The sequence below is a fragment of the Dipodomys spectabilis genome, unplaced genomic scaffold, assembly GCF_019054845.1.
Source record: "Dipodomys spectabilis isolate Male_0828 unplaced genomic scaffold, ASM1905484v1 ptg000138l, whole genome shotgun sequence".
NCBI lineage: Eukaryota > Metazoa > Chordata > Mammalia > Rodentia > Heteromyidae > Dipodomys > Dipodomys spectabilis.
The window spans coordinates 8750475-8773101 of record NW_024870815.1 but is presented as its reverse complement, the minus strand read 5'-3'; the positions used below and the strand labels follow the sequence as shown (position 1 = coordinate 8773101).

Below are 22627 nucleotides of genomic sequence, written 5' to 3'. Positions count from 1 at the left end.
TTGCTACACTATATACTAAATCCATTCTATACAACCAACATAATATAGAAATTATAAAAGTATTAACAAATCATATTATCACAGTCAGCATTTTAGTCATAAAACATAATCTGTATTCCTTATACCTCCCTCATATGATTCACTATTCAAACCACTACTTTCAGAATGAGATGAAGTATACAGAATATAAAGATTAGCCTCATAAATTCTTCTAAGTATATACCAATTATTACAATGCACTGCAACTGCTCAGATTTCCCTATCCAAAACAGCAAAGAATTTAAAATTTAAGACTTGTGGCTGGGAAGATGGTTCAGTGGTAGAGTGCTTGCCTGTGTGCATGAGGCCCTGGGTTCGATTCCTCAGCACCACATAAGCAGAAAAAGCCAGAAGTGGTGCTTTGGCTCAAGTGGTAGAGCGCTAGCCTTGAGCTGAAGAGATGAGAGACAGCGTCCAGGCCCAGAGTTCAAGCCCAAGGACCAACAAAAAAATAAACAAATAAATAATAAAAAAAATAAGTCTTCAATTCCTCAAATAAAAATATTGCTAATTTAAAAGAAATAAGGAATTAAAATCTATTCAATTCACATACCTTGTAACTAGAGTTTATTTAACACATATAAGCATTATTGGACTTTTACACTGTATATGACACTTAATGTAGCTTTGCCAATAATTCTAAATGAAAAATAAGACTCTAGACATTCACACACCATGAGACCAAAGGAGGATACTTCTTAGGAAGGACCACAAAGGCACAGTGCCTCTGTGCCTCAGATCATATAAAATAATATCTATCAAGATGAACACCAGGAAATAGAAACAAGGGATTTTTTTTCTTAAGAAAAAAGAAATTTAGGATAATTTAAAATAGAATAATCCAAGATAACCTTCTATTTTGTTTTCAAATAAGAATATTCTACAGGGCTGGGAAGGTGGCTCAGTGTAGAGCGCTTGCCTTTCATGCATGAGGCCCTGGGTTTGATTCCTCAGCACCACATAAGCAAAAAGAAAAAAGCCGGAAGTGGCGCTGTGGCTCAAGTCGTAGAGCGCTAGTCTTGAGCTGAAGAGCTGAGGGACAGTGCCCAGGCCCAGAGTTCAGGCCCCACAACCGGCCCCAAAAAAAAAAAGAATATTCTAATGAGAAAACAAAAGGAACGATAAATGTTCAAAGAGAATTAACAAGACAATATTGTATCTTTAAAGAAGTGGTTCTTCTTATTTTTTTGTATTTTTTTGGTCCAGTCATGGGGACTGAACTCTGAGCTTGGCGCTGTCCCTCAGCTCTTCAGCTCAAGGCTAGAGCTCTACCACTTGAGCCACAGTGCCACTTCCAGCTTTTTTCTTTTTGCTTATGTGGTGCTGAGGAATCGAACTCAGGGCCTCAGGCATGCAAGGCAAGCGCTCTACCACTGAGCCACCTTCCCAGCCCTGAAATGTTTCTTCTTAAAGAAGTCCTGCTCTTAATTTAAATAGGAAAGCTGATTTGTTTGATAAATGCATTTTCATTTTTATCAATGTCAACAACTGTTAAAACCAATAAACTATAGAAAAGTGAGCTGATGTTCCATACTAACCTTTTTCCTGGACATTTCCTTGGTATTTGTTGTATAACTCCGTGAATTTGACGATGAAGATCTGAAAAAGGACTTGCGCCTGCTGGCTGATGTATATTCTGTAGAGGTGTGTTTTATGTAAGACCAACTACTGTTGTAAAATTCATAATTAAAATCATTATTTACTTTCACCTACAAAGAAAGTGAATATTTTTATTATGGTCAAGTGAAGGCCTTCGATACCCTAAGATGTTTTTGTTATGGATCCTTTAACATGGATACTTGCTTTATTCAGTCTTCCCCAAAAGAAAAAACAACTTGGACTCTCATTAAGATCAGACCTGTCTGAGTTTAAGGAAAATATTCATTCTGAAATTACTCTTTGTTAAGCAGGAAACGTGATATCAATTACCTCAGCACCAAGTGACTCACAAAACACTTTGGTGTACAAACACATTGCATTTTCCTTTCATGTCAGCATGTGGCCTAGAAGTGAGCAAATTTACACAGTTCCACTGAGAACTCCACAGCGTTTGGCTGTTGATGTTCCATGTAAAAGTGTGGATCAGAAATACAAATAGGTGATAGAAAGCAACTAGATCATTCAAACTTTGTTTCAGAATACTTTGTGTGATACAATAATAGACTGTTTTCTAATTCTATTTGACTTGAACAAATGCTAAAATTCAAGTTGTTTCCCTTGGCTAAGTAATGGAAGAAAGGGTATCCTCAAGGAGTTTTAAAGCAGATGATCGGTTAGTTATAAGCGGCTCCTAGTTCCACGGAGAGATATCCATTCACTTACCCTTTATTTTACTTCATATCAAGTGGCAAAATGCAAAGCTAGGTGCTGGGAATTCATGCCTAGAATTCTAACTACTCAAGAGGCTCAGATCTGAGGATAGTAGGCAGCGAAGCCCATGAGACTACTATCTCCAATTAACCAGAATAAAAAGCCAGAAGTGAAGGTGTAGCGCAAGTGAAAGAGCACCAGCCCCTTGAGGGAAAAAGCCAAAGGAGAGTGGGAGGTCCTGAGTTCAAGCCCAATACCAGTGCGCACACACACATGCGCATGCGCGACACACACACACACACACACACACACACACACACACACACACAGTTTAAATGCAATGCCCACAGGGGCTGATGGGTTGCATACACGGAGGAATCACCTAGTAGGAGGTGTGCTGATGAAAATTTACCCTATCCGTATTTGAAGCCTGGTTTATAGCTATGAGGTTCTGGTATTATGAGTGGCTGACTTTTTCTTTTATGCTCAAAAGAATCCTCATGTAAAACTCTCTTGACTTTTTGAAATTACAAGCAACAGGTTTGCTAGAAATGTCCTTCCCCATGAACATAAAACAAAAACCTGTAAGAGGACTTCTTTTCCTAGTATTTATTTTATGTAATAATTCAAATTTGGAACTTTCCTTCCACTGAATTTGTTATTATGAACCATATACATCTGTGTTTGAGATCAAAGTATAAATAAGCACAGAGAAAGCAGAAAAGATGGAAATAATACATTTTAAAAACTAAACTAAAAGAGAAGAAAATGATACACTATTATGGGGTGTCTTAAGTGATGTTTGTGAATACAAAACATTCAGGATATTGGCATTAAACAAGAACAGAGGTAGAGATGTGAAGATCCTGTTCACTATACCCATTCAACAAAGACAACAAGGAAATAGACTGAAATACCAGAATGCATTATATGACTTTTACCCCATGTTGAAAGTTATTCATACTAAAATTCTGCCATTAAATAAGAAAAGATAGATCTAACCATAACCATTATTATGGAGAATTATTTTCGTTACATTATGAAATCTGTGTAAAAGTCAGATTCAAGCATTCATCTCAGGCTGTCATGGAAGATATGTACTGTATAGGACTTGTTGCTGACTAAAATGAGAACATTTTCCTAAGTTTTAGTAAAGATATCCATATCACTGGTGTGTCAGGACTATTTTATTTTGGGCTGGACATAGAATTAAGTTTTTTTATTTCTCTTAAAAATAAAAATGTAATACAAAAAAATTAACCCATTTTCCCCATCTTAGACGCAAGTCATTCAAATATTTGTTTCCTAATTTGTGTAATTAAGTCTCTTGGCTGCTTTTATCAGCATCTTTGCTCTCCCTACACATAGTAATCTTTTTTTTTTTCAGGGTAGATGATAGTTTTCCTAAGTTTTATTTACTTTTTTTTTTTTTTTTTTTGTCGGAACTAGGGCTTGAACTCAAGGCATTGGCTTAGCTTTTCGGCTCAACTCTAGCACTACCACTCAAGCCACATCTCCACTTCCAGCTTCTTGCTGGGTAGTTAGAGATAAGGGTCTCCCATGGGCTGGGAAGGTGGCTCCGTGGTAGAGCGCTTGCCTTGCATGCCTGAGGCCCTGGGTTCGATTCCTCAGCATCACATAAGCAAAAAGAAAAAGGCCGGAAGTGGCACTGTGGCTCAAGTGGTAGAGTGCTAGCCTTGAGCTGAAGAGCTGAGGGACAGCGCCCAGGCCCAGAGTTCAGGCCCCACGACTGGACCCAAAAAAAAAAAAAAAAAGTCTCCCAGATTTGTGGGCCCAGGCTGGCTCCAAACTAGAATCCTTAGATCTCAGCCCTCTCAGTAGCTAGGACTACAGAAGGGAGCCACTGTCACATAGCTTGTTTTCCTTAATTAATAGAAGAAGGTTAGATAAAGTATCCTTGATAAAAATTCTTTTGATGGGAAAGCAATTCAAGTGATGGAGTGCCTGTCTAGCAAGGCTCTAAGTGTACACCCCAACACCATTTTTTTAAGTAAATAAATGAAGCCTGTACGTTGTTGTGATTGATTTGATATTCAGCTGGGATCTCTCCCAGGAGAATCTATGAAGTTCCTCCAACGTGGGCTTTCACTCCTCTACTCATCACAATCTGAGAATGAACATAGACCTACGCTAAATGATGTATAGAATAAGCACCTTCCTAAGCAGCCACGGAGCAGAAACGTGCTTCCGTGTGAAGGCCTGCCTGTTGCATGAAAAGTAAGCCAACGTCCAGGCCGCGCACGGCAAAGTAAGTTGGTTTACTTAAGAAGGAGGCCAGTTTGCCCTAGGTAAAACCACAGTGCCAAACACAGACTATGAGAGCATCATTACTACTCCTATTTACTAATAATGATATTTCAATACACCAAAAGATACTTGTCACCTTTCAGGGAGCTGAATACTCAGTGGATGCTATGTCAATTTACTTGAGTTAAAGAGGACAGTCCCGCCTCCATGGGTTAGCGCTGGGTGACTGACAGGGCAGCCCGACGCTTCCACCTAGCTTCCCCCAGGCTACAGCTTCACAACACTGCTATGCCTCACTCAGCAGCAGGCTATAATTTCCCTCTGCTTCTGACAAACACCTTCACATTTGGTGGCTGGAAAGGCATTTTAGATGTCAATCCAAAAGCCAAGCCCTGCTGAGGTAAATGAATGTCAGAATCATGCTGTTATTAAATTATTCCCTTCTTCAGAAGCTGCAGACTTCCAGCATCTACCTCCCAACTAAGTTAAAAAGGTTCTTCTTCTTATTTCCTCTGCTGTGCAACTTTCTAAATTTGACCTTTAGGAAAATTCACATGTGCCTCCTGCTGACGATTATGAAAGAATTAGCAATACATCCTCCTAGGAACAGAAGAAAAATAAATATCTACAGATACCTATTTCACATTCTTCCTTCTGGCCAGAGTTTAAATCACGATACTTATTATTCACCATGTAGAATTTAGGATTGTAGAATTTAGAACTACAATAACGTGGAGAGAGCAAAAGGTAAAAGAAAATAAAGAGCTGTGACATCTGACACTCTGGATTTGAGCTGTAGTGCTTTTTAATTTGATGATGTGGAGTTAGGCAGCTAAAGTTCTCTGAGCCTCAATTTATACACATTTTATATAGTAAAATATTCCTTGCCTTCCAAAGATATTGTGAAGAATAAAACTAGACCCATGATTTAGAACAAAGTAGATGCCATGCCAGATATTCAAACATTGGTATAGCCAGGCACAAATGGATCACGCCTGTAATCCTAGCTACTCAGGAGGCTGAGAGCCAAGAATCGTGGTTTGAAGCCAGCCCAGCAGAAAACTCTGTGAGCCTCTTATCTCCAATAAATGACTCAAAAACAAAAATGGAATTGGTGCTGTAGTAGAAGTTGTAGAGCATTTGCCTTGAGCAAAAGAAGCTCTAAGACAGTTCCCAAGCCCAGAGTTCAAGTCCCAGAACTGGCACAAAAATAATAATAATAATTGGTAGCTACAGATGTTTTTCAAATCAGTTTAACATTCCATTTTCATGATTCAGTAGCTCTTAGCTGTAACTAATTCTATTATAATTTGGAAGGTAGTGAGTTTGCTATTGATAAGCAAAGCAGCTTTCTATAGAGGCTAATCTCAGTAAGCAGAAGGGCCTTCTGTCTGAACATCTTAATGATTTGGGGTTCACAAATTTGAGCATAATAGAGAATGCTGAATGAGAATCTTTGGGAGTTCTGGGCTGAAGGAAAGAGAAGGAATAAAAATAGAGAATTTTGAAGGAGAGTACAAGGGGAAAAAAACTAAAGCAGAATAAGACTAGGGGCAGCACTTTCTTGAGGCTGTGGAAGAGTATTGCAAGATGCAGGGTGTCGAAGGAGCAGACACACACACACACACAGCACTGTAGCTGAGTCTGTTCTTGATCTCCACTGCAAATCTTCAGCAACTCCCCCTAAAGCTACAACTGCTCTGTGTGAGCAGATTCTGTGTTGATATCAAGAACAGGATGAGGTGTATATGATAGAACATTTGAAAAGAAGATGCCTAGAGCCAGAAGAAACCCCAAACTCATAAGCAAAGTTAGCAAGCTAAGCAAGACCACCAGGGATGAGAACAGGTTGCCAAAGCCACTCTTCCACACTGCTGGAGGGACTATAAACTGACACAGCCATGTAAAAGACTTTTCCTAGTAAAGTTAATTGTGTCTATGTCCTATAGAAGAACAATTTGAGTTCAGGTCTATGCCCTGAAGTGTGAGACTCACACATAGCAATGTTCAAATCATTTTAATAAGAATAAATTGGAAACAGCAAGAAAAAATGCCATATGCCTTGACATGAATAAATCTCAAGACTGTCATTCTGAGCAAGAAAAGAAAAAAGTCATAAAAAGAATTTCACTTGCATAAATGGAAAAAAGTAATAAACTTTTACTAGAGAACAAAGATATATAGACAGCACTTACAGAAAAAAAATAGAAATGACTGATACAAACTGTATGGAAATGGTTGCCCCAGGGTGAAAGAGATATGATCAGAAACAAATACACAGGAAAGCCTTTAAGTCACTTGCTGTGGCTATTTCTTAATGTAGATGATGGTTACACATGAATATACACAGAGATTTGTTTTATTTTTTTCTTCACATATACGGTACCTACTCATTTTCATATATATATGTAACATTTTTCACAATTTAAAAATAAAAAAGCACTTTTAAATGAGTTGTTACTGTCGAAGTTGCCAAAAACCAGTCATATCTCAGCCTTCATCAGTAACAATGTCACACAGGGAAAGGTGATAAAGGTTCTGGGCCCACATAGAACATGAAATTAAAATATGTCCATTTGAATGACACAAATGAACAGTACCAATGTGTTGTGCCCAAGAGTTAAAGTAGATTTTATTAGGCATCTATAAACCATTTATATAAACTGACAGCATATGGGGCCAAGGTAAATTCTCAACAAATACAAAACTTTAGTGTCTCATAAGTAATTATCTCTGATGCTTTACAAAGTAAATTAATATAATTATCAATTAACTTGATATGATTAAATACCTGGAATGTATAGGAGAGAATATTTCCACTCAGTCTGTAGAAATCTTTTCCATCCCCACTGAACACTTTCCTGCATTGGCCCCCAAAACTTTTGGTGTTGATGACTCTGTTCCTAAACTGGCCAGTGAGTGCATTATAACTGTGAGAGAAGAAAGAAGAGGAGATGTAAGAGAAAGAGGAGAAGGAGAAGGAAGATGAAGAAGAGAAGGAAAAGTAGTTTAAAACCAAAAGTAGTACTTGCTTAAAATTTAAAAAAAAAAAAAGTCATTAGAGGAATCTAGAAAGTCTTAAAATCCTTTACGGTTAAGTACTTCTTTGAGAGTGCAAATAAAGAGTGCCCTTAATGCACACCATAAATTATCTAACTTTCTCTGCTTGGTATAATAGCTAACACTAATCGCTGGGAAACTATAACATCCTTTTAGCCAAGGAATGTATTTGGGAAACACACAGGCCCTGTTGTCTCTATGGCAACAGCTGCTTTTGAATTGAATCTATAGATAAAAACAATACAATTAAGCTTTCTCTGGAGGAGTGTTCTACAATGAATTTTCAACTGACTCTATGTTCGTATGCCCAATAGCTACTCCTTTAAACAATGTTAGCTTATTTCTCTGTTAATAAATTTTAAAGTATTATAGGAAAATCACATCAAAATAGATTAGATTAGAAAACAACAGCCTAAATTGATGCTAAAATTGTTAGTCCTAAATTAAAACTAACTTTAAAAACTAAGTCCCCTACAATTCTAAAAGTTCTTCACAATCTCTCAAAGTCAAACAGAATTGTTTTTCAACCTCTTAGAAATGAAGCTTCCTAGCTAGCTTAAGCAATTACTTTTCAACCTTGGAAATTGAGTTGTCTCTCTCCTCTCTTCTCTCCTTGCCCTCATCATCGTCAATCTCTAGGGCAGAGACACAATTCTCTCTTTCTCTCTCTTCTCTCTCTCTTCTATCTCTATGTTTTTCCTTCCCCCTCCTTTCCTCCCTCCCTCTCTCTTTTTTCTTTTTCCTTTCCTTCCAAGAACTAAGAGATTTTCCTAGATGCAGGACTTTCAGCACTAAAAGCAGGACTGTCTAGGAATAATGTTCACTCTGCTTCTTCCTCCATGTATCTACAAATGCACAGGAATGAATACAGGAATTCATTTTTTATATCATATTGTTTCAGGGTATGACAAAGAGCTCCAAGCCAAATGAAAAGGTTTGGCTGTTCAGTGATCTATTATTAGATTTACTGAACCATAAAACAAAGCAAAATGTAAAGCTACAACCTCTTGACCCAGTCAAGAGGCTGCTCATCATCTTACCCGTTGCCAGTGAGTTCTATGTTGGGAGGAGGTTTGTCAATGTCACAGGAAGGTCTGCTTTCTGAGTCCTCACATCTGTCCTCATCAGCACCGTCTTCTTCACAGTCAGAATCTCCATTGCAAACCAATGACTTGCTGATGCACTGACCTGACCACAAGAAAGGCCCAAGTGCAAATACAAAGAGAGAATGGAAATCTGGGGTCAAAAAGGTTTCTCTCACCCACAAAAGTGCAAATGTGAGATAAAGTCTGGGTGCCTTAGAAAGAACTAGAGATTATGGAGGTGTCCATTTTGTAGCACACCAAATAAATCCTCATTTGAAATGATGGCCATAAGCTCAGGGTGCCAAGGGAGCCCGGGCATGGACCAAATTCTCTGCCCCTGTCTACCACCATTCTCCTAGCTTCTATGTTCTAGGCATACTGAGCCATGGACCAGTTGCATAAAGGGCCAGGGTTTTGTTCAACCCTATATTCTTACACTTCTCTCTGCTTAGACCATTTTTCTCTACTTAATTAACAAGAAAGAAACATAGGTCCCATGGTTCCCTTATTTGCAATAACTAGTATATGTCAAGCAGAAAAGGTCAGATAAGTTGATGTTAGGGAAATGAACCCCAAGATAAGTATTCAAATGTTTTTTTTTTCTTTCGTGCAATTGTTTCTAACACATTTATAAGATTATTTCTTTGTTGCTTTGTATGTCCCTCCCCCACAGTATAACCCCTGCTTTCACTGTATTTGACGTTGGTATAATTTGTGGAGGGGAAGGGAAAAAACAAATCGTTTAAATAGGGGTACAGGTAGATCCATTGCAACAATGAGATGTACAAGTCGTTATATCGAAAAACGAAATTTACAACTTTGGGGGAAAGATTGGGTAGTGGGAGTGAGGGGGTTGGGAAGGGATGGGAAGGGGAAACAAAGGAGGAGGCAACAATGCTTGATAAGAAATGTACTCATTAGCCGGGCGCTGGTGGCTCACGCCTGTAATCCTAGCTACTCCGGAGGCTGAGCTCTGAGGATCGCGGTTCAAAGCCAGCCAGGGCAGGAGAGACCGTGAGACTCTTATCTCCAATAAACCACCAGAAAACCGGAAGTGGCGCTGTAGCTCAAGTGGTAGAGCGCTCGTCTTGAGCTGAAGAGCTGAGGGACAGCGCCCAGGCCCAGAGTTCAAGCCCCACAACCGCCAAAAAAAAAAAAAAAAAAGAAATGTACTCATTATCTTGCCCATGTAATTGTAACCCCTCTGTACAGCATTTCCACAATAAAAAAAATTAACAAGAATCAGGATGAAATATTAAACTCTACTGAAAACCACCCCTACTCCCACAGACCATAATTGCTGCTCTTCCTCTGTGTCCCCAGGGGATGCTTTGTGCACAAAAGTTCTCAGAATGTAAACAGTGTCCCTGGACAATGCAGTGGCCCCTACACCATCACTCAATGCAACACAGCAAATACGTGTTGGGAGTCTACCTATGAACCTGCTACTCCAGACGTGAAACTATACTAAATACAGCCCATGTCTTCAAGGATTTCAGAAGAGACATCCAGACCAACCCATAGTCTATATGCTAGACTATATAGTACAAGACACATGAGAACACAGAGAAGTAATTAGTTAACTGTTTTTATCAGTTGGGGATTTAGAAAACTCTTCCAAAGCATTTATCATCTGATTTGGATTTGGAAACTAACATAGAAGTTTGACAAAGATTGTGGAAAAACACTTCTAACAAAGGAATTCTTTATATACTCTTCTGTCTGTGAAACTTGGATGTTTTTGAGAGAAGATGCTATATGTTTCATTTTTATGTCACTATATTTGGATCATAACAAGAAAAGTAAATGAATCCATCTGACTACATAAATGCAACATAGAAAGTAAGTCAAAATCCTATGCCAAAACTCTGTTTCTCTCACCCAGGCACAGAGCAGGTGGTGTTGTTCTTGATGGGCTAGTTATTGTTACTGACTTATAAACTAAAACTGTGGGGAAGAACATTGCTCTTGCCCAATCTCACCTATATACCAGACTCCATCTGCATTTTCACCAATGTTAAGGACTATCAACACTGTCATAGCTGTAATTCTATTAGAAGGGCAGAGAGTGCCCTAACCTTTATAACTAAGTGCTTCCCTTGCTTTTGGAAGGATGATAGCTGAGTGTGTGATTGGTATACCAACCAAATTCTTGCTCATATGGGGGGGGGGGGGGATTAATTTATTAGCCCATGTAAAATTCAATAAATACATATTGAGCAACTTAAAGAAAACAGCTTTTGAATTTATGATCTGCACTGAGCTTATAGAAAAGAAATTACCTGAAAAACACCTGAAACGTTCTCCACAGCCCTCCTCTATGGGACACCCTCGTGTGGGTTCACATGCTTGTGTTTCGAAAGCACTTTCAGCACACGGCTGGCCTCCATACTGCCCATACACAGCCACCAACCGCCGGCGAGTCTAAACACAAAACGGTTCAAGTGATCTCCAGTTTCCTGTGGGGTTTTTGTTTTGTTTTGTTTTTGACTGATGAAATCTGGGAGCAATTAATAAAATTTGAGAAACAATAACCAAGAAAATGATGTGAGTTCTACACAAGTAGAACCTACAAAATCAACAAACATACCCAAACACACCAGCCTTCGAGGTCAGCAACCATGTGAAGCCTTTCTTATAGAGGGCCCTCAGATCTATCTTTACTTCCATTGTTGAGTGGGGAAAAGAATTAGTGAATCTTTGAGAAAGTAATGTCAAAGATTGAAGCTTAACAGGAATGGGTAGGTAAGCAAATATGGTACAGTATAGAATGATTATTTGGCTGAAGCTCTATAAAAAGAGCTACGTAGAATTAGGGAGATGGGTTTTGGAGGAAAATGGGAAGGATACTAGAAAGAAGGTTTAGATGAAGTGGAGTTATGGAATCCCTAAGAAAATTAGCAGCAGTCATTGATTTGCCAGGAAACTTAGTCCTTCTTGAAGATGGAAAGCAGGAGAAAGATACCCAGAGAAACATACTAATACAAGAAGCCAAGTTTACAGTCTAAGCAGCCCAAAGATAGATGTTAATGAAATTTCCTTTATAGTAGAATTACTCAACAATCAAAATTCTACCCTACTAAACTTTGGAATGATAAATGATGAACACTCTTCTGAGAGAAAGAGGGATATTGAAGATCTCATTTAGCTAAATGAGAAACTAACAGCTAATTTATCTTAAAGTTCACCGAATCCTTATTCAGGATGAAGGGATATGTTATCTAATGTTATAAATAAATAAACATCTATACAGCTCTTTTTCTTACTCCTGGCCGCCAAAGGTGCACCTTTTAGGCCTCTTCTGGCACTCATCCCTCCTCCATTAATAAAAGCAAACCAATTTCTAGAAAAACTTACACCTTTGAGCAACAATCAGCAGCCAAGAGTAGGTACCAAACCCATTTTGAACTTACCCATCCTAAATTGTGTTAGAGGTAGAGATTCTTGAGATGGACAGACACATTAATATAATTCTGAGTTCTGAGTAAGTTTCTGTCCACCAGAGCCTGTCTCTGGCACTTTTCATTGCATTTAAACCAAGGAGCTATTAGAGGTAAGGAACAGAATCCAGTGAAGTAGTCTGATACGGTTTCTACTCCCTGTTTTGTTTTTTGTAATTTTCAAAAATGTGTATTGTTATTATGGAAGTGATATACAGAGGGGTTACAGTTACTTAAGTCAGGTAAAGGGTACATTTCTTTTGGACAATGTCATCTCTGTGTTTTGTTTTGAAGGAGGAGGGACACATGTGTGATTGATCTGAGTCCTCTTCTGAGATTACAAAGCACAACATTTGCAAAAGGAATGTTTTCTCTCTCTCTCTCTTCCAGCAACCAGGGAGTACCATGCCTGCTCATTCCCAGTAGTATTATTCCTACCTTGCACATCCTGAGCCTGCAGCCCTTTAAAATTTTCAGTTATTTCCAAAGAAGATTTTGCTTTGTGATCTTAGAATATATTCATTGCTTGATGACCACTCAAAGAAGAAAATTGTTTCTATGAAAAATACCCTCTGTCTCCTTCTATTTACAAGTCTTCCTTGTTTTTAAATTCTAAACGTTTTTTAAATTATGAAAGCTTGGTGTTTCTTTGACTTCTGCTTCATTATTCATGTCCTTCTCTGCCTATAATCAGAGTTGTCATCTATTGTATTTGCTAGAAGCTGAATTCTTCATGTGTATAACTTGCTTTGAAAAAACATTCTTTGAGATTCTAAATAAACAGCCTATAAAAATACTGTGAGAGAGCTGGAGTGTAGTGTTATATTGCTTGCCTGGCAATATATAACCTTGGGTTTGAGCTCTAGTACCACAAAGAAACAGAGAGAGACAGACAGAGAATGATGATGCTTCAAAATAGCAATTACCTATGGTTCTGTTACTTTACTTTAAATTATTTTAAATATAGAGTTTATCCAAACTGAATCATTTAAAGATATTTATATCCATTGAAATGCTCAGAACCTTTAAAACAAATATTATCTTGCTAGGAATTTCTCTTTTAAAAAATCGTAGGAAAACAGGCTAGGAAGGTGGCTCAGTGGTAGAGCGCTTGCCTTGCATGCATGAGGCCCTGGGTTCAATTGCTCAGCACCACATAAGCAAAAAAATCCGGAAGTGGCACTGTGGCTCAAGTGGTAGAGCGCTAGCCTTGAGCTGAAGAGCTGAGGAACAGCATCCAGGCCCAGAGTTTAGGCCCCATGACCCCCCCCCCCCCAACACACACACACACACACACACACAAACACACAAAGGGATAAATATCATCCGAGGCATGCCTAAACTGTTTCAACAGATAAGTAATCAAACACAAAGTTTTGAGTGATCCTACCTGAGTCTTGGTACAGCCACTGCATTCTGACCATGGGCCATAGGAATCATACCGGCAATTGACTGGAGAGAAGCCACTGTCACATAACACATTATAGAGCAGGTGGAAGATGCACAAGGAAACACAGAGAATAGTCAAAAACTAATACAAACATGCTTCAGTGAAGTACATATATGTCCATGTCTTCGGTGTTTGCAATTCCAGGGGTATTGTGCAACCAGCCTTGGTAACCTGTTTACATATGGCACCAATGATCCAATACCTAAGTATTTTTGACCCCTAAGCAATCTGAACTTATTGATACTTCTCCCCATTGTGCCCTGAGAAGAAGAGACCCTTCCGGAACAAGAAGGCTCAAGAAGAGAAGCGTGGCTATCCTTCCCTCCTTCTTCATGTTCCTTCATCTCCATGTACTCTGCTCTAGGATGTGAATCGCCCTGGAGACTCCCAGGGCCCTCTCATTCCTCTCTCTACTCCTCCATCTCATGTCCTGCTAGTCCCTCAGGTGACCCACCTGTGCCCCTGAATCCGATAGTGAAAACAAAACCAGGTCATGCATACAGGTTGCTTAAGTTTGTTGTTTGGGGTTTTTTTTGTTTTTTGTTGTTGTTCCATATCTCAAGAGCTTTAAAGTCCAGAGAAAGTTCTGCAAGGATTACATTTAAACATGAAATGCTGCTTGTGGGTGTGTAGGTCTGCTTCAATTCTCTGAGTTACAGGTAAGACCCATGGTACTGGAATAAAGATGTTGAGATTTTTTTTTCAGTCTTCATGTTCCTTCCTTGCAGAAGAAATAAGTAAAGTAAAATAAAAATAAGAATAAAACAGACTTCCATGGCTAACTTTTCTGAAAACATGGAAGATAAAACATAATGGAAGGGTAAACACACTCAAGCTGTAATGTACAAATTAAGAAATAATACTAAAGAATTTCCCAAAATATTTTTTTACATTTTCACACAAAATCAAAAAAAAAATCTTTACCTTGAAAATACTTGGAGCTCTCCTGTAAATCCCACCAAGATAAGGAAGCTGATTGTCTGTAGAAGAAAAATAATAAAGGATTCAATTCTTTAATGAGTTGAAAATCAATACAAATCCAAAGCTGGACTAATGGGTTGAGAGTACAAGGAAGGAAAGAATCATGTAAAGAGCTAAATGATTTTGCCTTGCTTTTAAGATTTTATTTTAAAATTTGAAATCAAAAAATTAAAAATATAACTAACAGATGATCCAACAATACCAGTACTGTAATGTATCCAAAAGAAATGAAATTAGTATGGTGAAGAGATAAAAATCCACTGTAGCAACCATCAGTGGATAAAGAAATAAAGAAAATATGAAACAAGCAGATTAGGTTATCCTTATCCCTGAAAAAAATAAATAAAACAAAAAGAATTAAGAAAAAATGCAATACATATCTACACAGCCTTTATAAAGGAAAACCTGTTGTTTGCAACAATACAGATATTCTTAGAGAGCATTAGCTTAAATGAAATAAACAAAACACAAAGGAGTTATAAAAATCAAAATGCATCAAGATGATTAAGATGCATTGTACTCAAAATAATATGATGAATTGGAACTCTTTTGTAAATAAAAATAAAAGCAGTAAGTAAATTACTAGGGGTTGAGAACATACTTGGAGAAAGTAGTTAAGGAGATGATGGTTAAAGGATAGAAATTCCCAATAATGATGAACATAGTTAAGAAGTCTGTGCAACTTAGCTACTATAAATACTAAACCAATGTATTCTTTGGGGGGGGTTAATATGTATTTTTATTGTAAAGATACTGTACAGAGGGGTTACAGTTACATGAGAAGGTAATGAGTCCATTTCCTCTGAGCATTGTTACACCTCCTTTATATTTCCTCTACCATCTCTTTCCTCCCCACCTCCTCAACTCCTCCCTCACCTCTCCCACCCCACCCCACCATCCCCCCTCTTCAGTTGTAAAGTTCATTCTCAACAAACTGTCTTGTACATCTCATCGTTACAATGAGTCATCCTGTATCCTTATTTCAGCATTTTGTTATTTCCCTTCCCCTCCCCAAGTTAGAAAAATGTATATACAAGATGCAGGGCACCAGAATCAAATACAGTGACAACAGGGGTTATACCATGGGGGAAGAACATACAAAGAAACAAAAAAATCACATAGTGCATTAAACCAATGTATTCTGTAACTGAAAAATCACAAAGAATAGATTTTAAGTGTTCTTACCATAAGTGAAGTAATATATATGTTAATGTATATGTTAATGAGCCATTCAACAATGTGTATATTTTAATAAATAATACACATAAGTATGTGCATTGCATTTTCACACAAAATCCAATTTTTTTACTTAAAATCAATTTTTTTTATTTAATTTTTTTTTTTTTGTGAACATACTGTACAGAGGGGTTACAATTACATGGGCAGGATAATGAGTACATTTCTTATCAAGCATTGCAGCCTCCTCCTTTGTTTACCCTTCACATCCCTTCCCAGCCTCCCCGCTACCTCCCCACCACCCAATCCTCTCCCCTCCCCCCCCCCCCCACACCAACGTTGTAAAGCTCGTCTTAAAATCAATTTTGTTGACTTAAAAATAAATTGAAATTTAAAGAAGAATTGATTTAAGTCTGTGGACTACACCTCCTACTGTTCATTTCTGTAACGACAGGTAGGGGTGGGTAATGCCATAAACAAGAAAATTAAAAATTCTCAACAGAAGTTAGGCACCTGGGGCTTATCCCAGTATTCTTAGCTACTCAGGAGGTTGTCTGAGGATAGTGGTTCAAAGAAAGCCTGGGTGGAAAAGTCCATGAGACTTATCTCCAATTAACCACAGAAAGGCTGAAGTAGAGCTGTGGCTAAAGTGGTAGAGCACTAGCTTTGAACACAAAAAGCTCACAGACGGAACTCAGGCCCACAGTTCAAGTTCCAGGACTGGATAGATATGTATATATGTGTGTATGCATGTATGTATATGAATATATTTATTTATTTATATATCTCAAGAGAAAAAATAAGAGACCTTTTGCATACTAACTAAATTTTTTAAATTTCTTGTCTGGATGCTGGTGGCTCATGCCTAAATCCTAGCGAATCAGGAGGTTGAGATTTGAAAATCAAGTTTGAAGCCAGCCCCAGCAGTAAAGTCCGTGATATTTTTTTCTCCAATTAATCACCAGAAAGCCAGAAGTGGAACTATAGCTCAAGTGATAGAGTGCTAGCCTTGAACATAAAAGCTCAGGGAAAGCACCCAAACCCTGAGTTTAAGCCTTAGAACTGGCACAAGGAGGAAGGAAGGAAGGAAGGAAGGAAGCAAGGAAGGAAGGAAGGAAGGAGGGAAGGAGGGAGGGAGAGAGGGAGGGAGAGAGGGAGGGAGGGAAGAAAGGAAGGAAGGAAGGAAGAAAGTCTCAATAGAGTGAAATAGTCTCAAGTGTTTACTTAAGTTTCCCTCATCTTAATCCATTTCTCTTCTTCCATCTAACTGCAGCCCCCATGGGAACAGTAGATAGGAGAAACCTGGATGAAGTAGCCTTGCTGATGGCTGAGGCGTTAACAGGGAGTTAACAGTCTGAGAACAAGTAAAGGTTGAGGTGCAATCAGCAGGGGCAGTGACTCCCATCTACTCCTTAGTACTGGGGCATGAGGAACTTCAGCATGTAAAACACCCCTGGGGCCTTCTGTAATCATCTTTATGTGACAGCATAAACCTAAATATGGAGGATTTGACAGGTCACAAAATTAAATGAAAATGTAGTAACATGTTTTTTGAAAAACCATATGTGTATTAAAAGACAAATCTAGAGAGAAATATAACAAGAGATAATAGTTTAATTGTAAAAATAATTGGGATCTCCATTACTTATTTTTCTTTGTATGTTTTTTCCTACTTGTACTGAATGAAGATAGAGGACATAAAGCTAGGAAGAGGTGGGTATAAATCAAGCCTTCACTATGACTCTCCAAGAAGATTCACGAGTTAGTATGCAAGTCCTTAAATGCATTTGATGCCATATTTGAAGAAGGTTGTATTCTTCGACTTCTACTTCAGCTTCCAAACTTTTTTCCTCAGTTTACTTATAGATCACCTTCCTGACATTCCTAGACAATTGAACCTGTAAAGGTATCTTCTTTTCCACCCCAAAACCCTACTTCTAGGCTTGTAGTTCTACAAATCTTTTTTTAGCCTTTTCCTTTGATTACCACACCCAGTAGGATGGGAAGGAACCTAAATACTGGACCAACCTGGAAGAGTGAAGGAGGATGGGAGAGGCTAAGACTGCTTTCCTACAACTACTCTTCTGACATCACAACAAACATGCCACTAGGATTTTTTTTCATTTATAACCTAAGAGGGCTTTGTGTATGTATCCACATTGTATCTTTGTTCTACATTCTGTCAACCCCTGCTTCTTGTCCCTGGGAACTCACATCTCAGCTTAGTCTTAGGCATTAACAAATGGTCATTCTCCTGCACATATCCTCACCCTCCCAAACTCTGAGTGTCCAAGCTGTTAGGACTGATGGGTTGCATCTGGCTTATGACTGACCTGAGCCTTTAAATTTCCCCTAGGAGTATCATTTCCTGACTCTCCTTCACCCCCCCTTCCCTAAATCCATAGGCTCCTGGTGAGCTCAGTCTTTTTTTTTTTTTTTTTGGGTCCAGTCATGGGGCCTGAACTCTAGGCCTGGGCGCTGTCCCTCAGCTCTTCAGCTCAAGGCTAGCGCTCTATCACTTGAGCCACAGCGCCACTGCTGGCTTTTTTCTTTTTGCTTGTGTGGTGCTGGGGAATTGAACCCAAGGCCTCAGGCATGCAAGGCAAGCGCTCTACCAATGAGCCACCTTCACAGCCCCTGAGCTCAGTCTTGAAAGAGCCTTGTAAATAGCCATCCCACAGCCAGGCAAGAGAAAAGACCCAGTTCTGACTCCTTATCAAATAGCTAAGAACCAATGGATCTCCCATCCAAAGACAACAAAAGAACCAAAGAGAATTCTGGGACCAAACTCTCAATTCTCTGTCCTGATAGCTCAGGGCTTTCCTAAGTAACTCTTCTCTGAAACATATCATAAAAGAATTTCCTCTGGATTTACTATAAAAATATGGATATTTGGGGGCTGGGAAGGTGGCTCAGTGGTAGAGCGCTTGCCTTGCATGCCTGCGGCCCTGGGTTCTATTCCTCAGCACCATGTAAGCAAAAAGAAAAAAGCCAGAAGTGGCGCTGTGGCTCAAGTGATAGAGTGCTAGCCTTGAGCTGAAGAGCTGAGGAACAGCGCCCAGGCCCAGAGTTCAAGCCCCACGACCGGACCCAAAAAATACATATATATATTGATATTTGCTTTCAAATACAGGTTGGAACTCTGCATGGAATTTGGAGGGAAACCTTTATCTGTTGATTTTCTACCTTCTAATTAAAGGGAAAAATATATTACAGCAACATCCAAAGGGCATAATCCATTTTTGTGAGCCATATTTTAAGCACAAACAATTATTAAGATGTCTCAACATAAAGGAAATTGACAATGCACATATTAGGGGGAAATTTGTTAGCTAGATAATTTAGCAAGTCCTTTTTGAACTAAAGGATTTCTCAATTTTAAGTGAAGTACAAAGTAGAACAATAAAAATTAAATTACATCATAATTCCAACTTTATAAAATTAGTCAGTCTGAAAGTATTGTAACATTAAACAAATGAACTTTGAAGTTGATATTTAAATTGTAATTATTTAATGCTACCTGTACCAGGATTATTTAAAAGCAGTATCCTGCTCCTTCTCCAACTCCCTTGCTGAGTGAGCATGGATTTTGCACTGTTACTAGAGATGATCAAAGATGCTGCAGCTGACAGGGTTGAGGAACTATTTCTCCAGTACTATAATGCAACATCAAAACACATCTGATGGGTCTGAGAAAGTGGCTCAGTGGTAGAGCGCTTATCTTGCATTCATGAGGGCCGGGGTTCGATTCCTCAGCACCATATAAGCAGAAAAAATTGGAAGTGGTGCTGTGGCTCAAGTGGTAGAGCGCTAGACTTGAGCTGAAGAGCTGAGGAACAGTGCCCAGGCCCAAAGTTCAGGTTCCATGACCGACCAAAACAAAACAAAACAAAACAAAAAAAAACGCATCTGATTTTCTTGTGGCAGGAATGTGGTTTGTGGTCATGATTTCTGTCCTCAGTCTTGTCTCTTGTTACAAAGGAACTTTTAAAAGAAATGATCTTATAATTTTTCATTGAAGCAATCTGTGCTTTTGATAAGCCTTATCTCATTCCATATACTTACATCTTCCATTCTCATAGTCCTGCACCTTTCACCCTGGACTCCAATTCTAAAATGCCACAGTAGCAAGTTCACTTCTCCATAAACTTTGAGGTTAAGTGCCATCAGAGCCTCTTTGCATGGCTTCAGATAAGGACATATACACTGAAAGAAAACCAGGCCTAAGAAACACCAGTTGTACTCTTTTTCTTTTTCTTTTTTTCTTTCTCTTTTTCTTTTTTGCCTGTCCTGAGGCTTGAACTCTGGGCCTGGGTGCTGTCTCTAAGCTTCCTTTGCTCAAGGTGAGCACTCACCCACTTGAGCCCCAGAGCCACTTCTGGCTTTTTCTGAGTAGTTTATTGGAGATAACAGTGTCATGGACTTTCCTGCCCAGCTTGTCTTTGAACTCTGATCCTTAGATCTCAGTCTCCTGAGTAGCTAGGATTACAAGTGTGAGCCACCAGCTCCCAGCTTTCTTATTTCTTTATGACTTTCTCTATTCCCAGCCCAATGGAGCTATAATTAAACTGTAAAATATGAAGGGCTAATTCACTTTTGGTTGAACTATTTTTAAAAATTTAACTAAGGATTTTTTAACTAATCCCAGACCTTTTATATTCTGTATTTTTGTCTTTGTTCTTATGTTATGGGTTTTTTTTTTTTTCAGTTAAGTATTGACTCCTTTTTAAAATCCCTTATTTACAAAAGTAATAAAATTATCTTACCTTCATGTTTGGGACAAGAGAAGAGGAAAACTTTCTCTCTCCGCGCAGGCAAGTTTTCAACTTACAGGAAGAGCCCAGAAATCTCACCCCTTGGCTTCTCCCTGCTCTGGATTGTCTTTGCACTAATTTATACAGCAAGTGACCCTGAGATTTCGCTCCTACCCCAGCCAGATTCTCCAGGGACGTGAACAGCCTGCCTCTCTGTGCTTTATCTGTGCCCTGAGGCCAGATGCATTTTATCAATTACACAGACCTTAGCTACAGCCAACTGGGACTGTTTGGAAGTTACAGATATGTTTCTGAGAAATATATCTGTTAATAAGGAAAGACAGCAAATGTTCTCCACTTCAATGTTTAAGCGATTTCCAGCCAGAGTAGATTCTGGAAAGCAAAAGAGATAAGCCTCAATACTAGTTCAAGCTACTTAACTGAGCACATGTTTTCACACGTGCAAACCCTTCTCATAAGGGGTGTTTTTATAAACTAAATTTAGAGAGGAGAAAAAATAAACTCTCTTATGCCATTTTTGTTGCTCTAACAAAATAGCTGAGACTGAATGTCTGTTTCTAAAGCAGAGAGCCCCGTTACTTAGCCCCGTTATAGAGACTAAGAAATCCAGGAGCATAGTGCTAGCATCCTCTTGACTTCTAATAAGGGCCATGGGCTGCATTCTAACATGGTGGAGGGCCTCTCACAAGACAGGGAATGCATGCTAGCTCAAGTCTCTCTTCTTCATCTGATAAAAACCAATCACTCGAGATTGTCCCACCATCAGGACCTTATCTAATCTTAATTTCCTCCTAAAGACATTACCTGCAAATGCCATTAATGGGAGACTTTGAGGATAAAATTTCCAGTACCTGATTTTGGGAGAACACGGTTCCCAAGACAGCAATATCCACACTTTGTGTTGAACTTGCACAGAAAATCACAAAGAGCATCATTTTTGGCAAACATATTTCAATGCATTGCTAATTTTCTCAAGAGCTTCCTATAATCCTTCGCTATTCAGATCACTCAGTTTAGAAAGCTCCTATCAAGGCCACCAGCCACGTCTGTTCCTCATCTACGATCATTCCCTGTTCTCCTTCCTTTGTTCTTAACCTTGAATTTCTCTAACATCACTTTCACAGGTTTTAAGAAATGTCTCACTTTTTTGCAAAATTTCAGGCTTCTTATTGGAACTGAGCGAACAGCTTTGTTTGTATTGTTTGTCTAAGTATCCGTGGTCAAATAGGCAAGCTGCTGTGGGTACAATAAACTTAAGTGGGAAAGAAAGTTTGAATTGAGTCATTTTATAAGTAAACATTTTTTAGTAAATAATAGAAAAAGCCTTGTACCTCCTCACAAATTAAATGGGGCTTTTCAGAGGCCAAGCTGCATATTTTCTGTTCAAATGGTTAGGGGTGTGTGGGAGAAACTTTTGTAACTAAGAAAATGATCCTTGACTCTTGAAGGAAATATGTTTAATTTTCATTTCTATTTTTTTGGAGAGGGTCCGGTCGTGGGGCCTGAACTCTGCACCTGGGCGCTGTCCCTCAGCTCTTCAGCTCAAGGCTAGCACTCTACCACTTGAGCCACAGCGCCACTTCCGGCTTTTTTCTTTTTGCTTATGTGGTGCTGGGGAATCGAACCCAGGGCCTCATGAATGTAAGGCAAGCGCTCTACCACTGAGCCACCTTCCCAGTCCCTTTAATTCCTATTTTTATTCAACTATGAATTCTAGCTGCCTTAGACTCCACCAGCATTCCATGTACAATTCCACATTCAGTGAGGATCCCAGTTTACATTTTCCCAGAAGTATGCTTAGAGACAAAAATTCAGTTTCAAGTAGTTGTTTTGTTTTTTGGAGGTTTTTTTTTTTTTTTTTTTGCCAATGCAAGGGCTTGAACTCGGGGCCTGAGCACTGTCCCTGAGCCTCTCTGTGCTCAAGGCTAGCACTTTACCACTAGCACAGCAGCACTTCTGGCTTCTTCTGTGTATATGGTTCTGAGGAATGGAACCCAGGGCTTCATGCATGTTAGGGAAGCACTCTACCACTAAGCCACATTC

General features: G+C 38.9%; 1 protein-coding gene across 1 annotated transcript in view; it reads right to left on the bottom strand.

The window, feature by feature from the left end:
- C7 (complement C7) overlaps positions 1 to 20736 on the bottom strand; it is a 49467-nt gene extending 28731 nt beyond the window's left edge. Inside the window, exons 1-7 of the mRNA XM_042690610.1 lie at positions 20576 to 20736; positions 14577 to 14632; positions 13593 to 13668; positions 11045 to 11186; positions 8718 to 8865; positions 7409 to 7547; positions 1578 to 1748 (exon numbers count right to left, since the gene is read on the bottom strand). Of these exons, the coding sequence (XP_042546544.1) occupies positions 1578 to 1748; positions 7409 to 7547; positions 8718 to 8865; positions 11045 to 11186; positions 13593 to 13668; positions 14577 to 14632; positions 20576 to 20581 (738 nt within the window). The 5' untranslated portion in view covers positions 20582 to 20736. The remainder of the gene's footprint in view (positions 1 to 1577; positions 1749 to 7408; positions 7548 to 8717; positions 8866 to 11044; positions 11187 to 13592; positions 13669 to 14576; positions 14633 to 20575) is intronic.
- Between the last annotated feature and the right edge of the window lie 1891 nt (positions 20737 to 22627).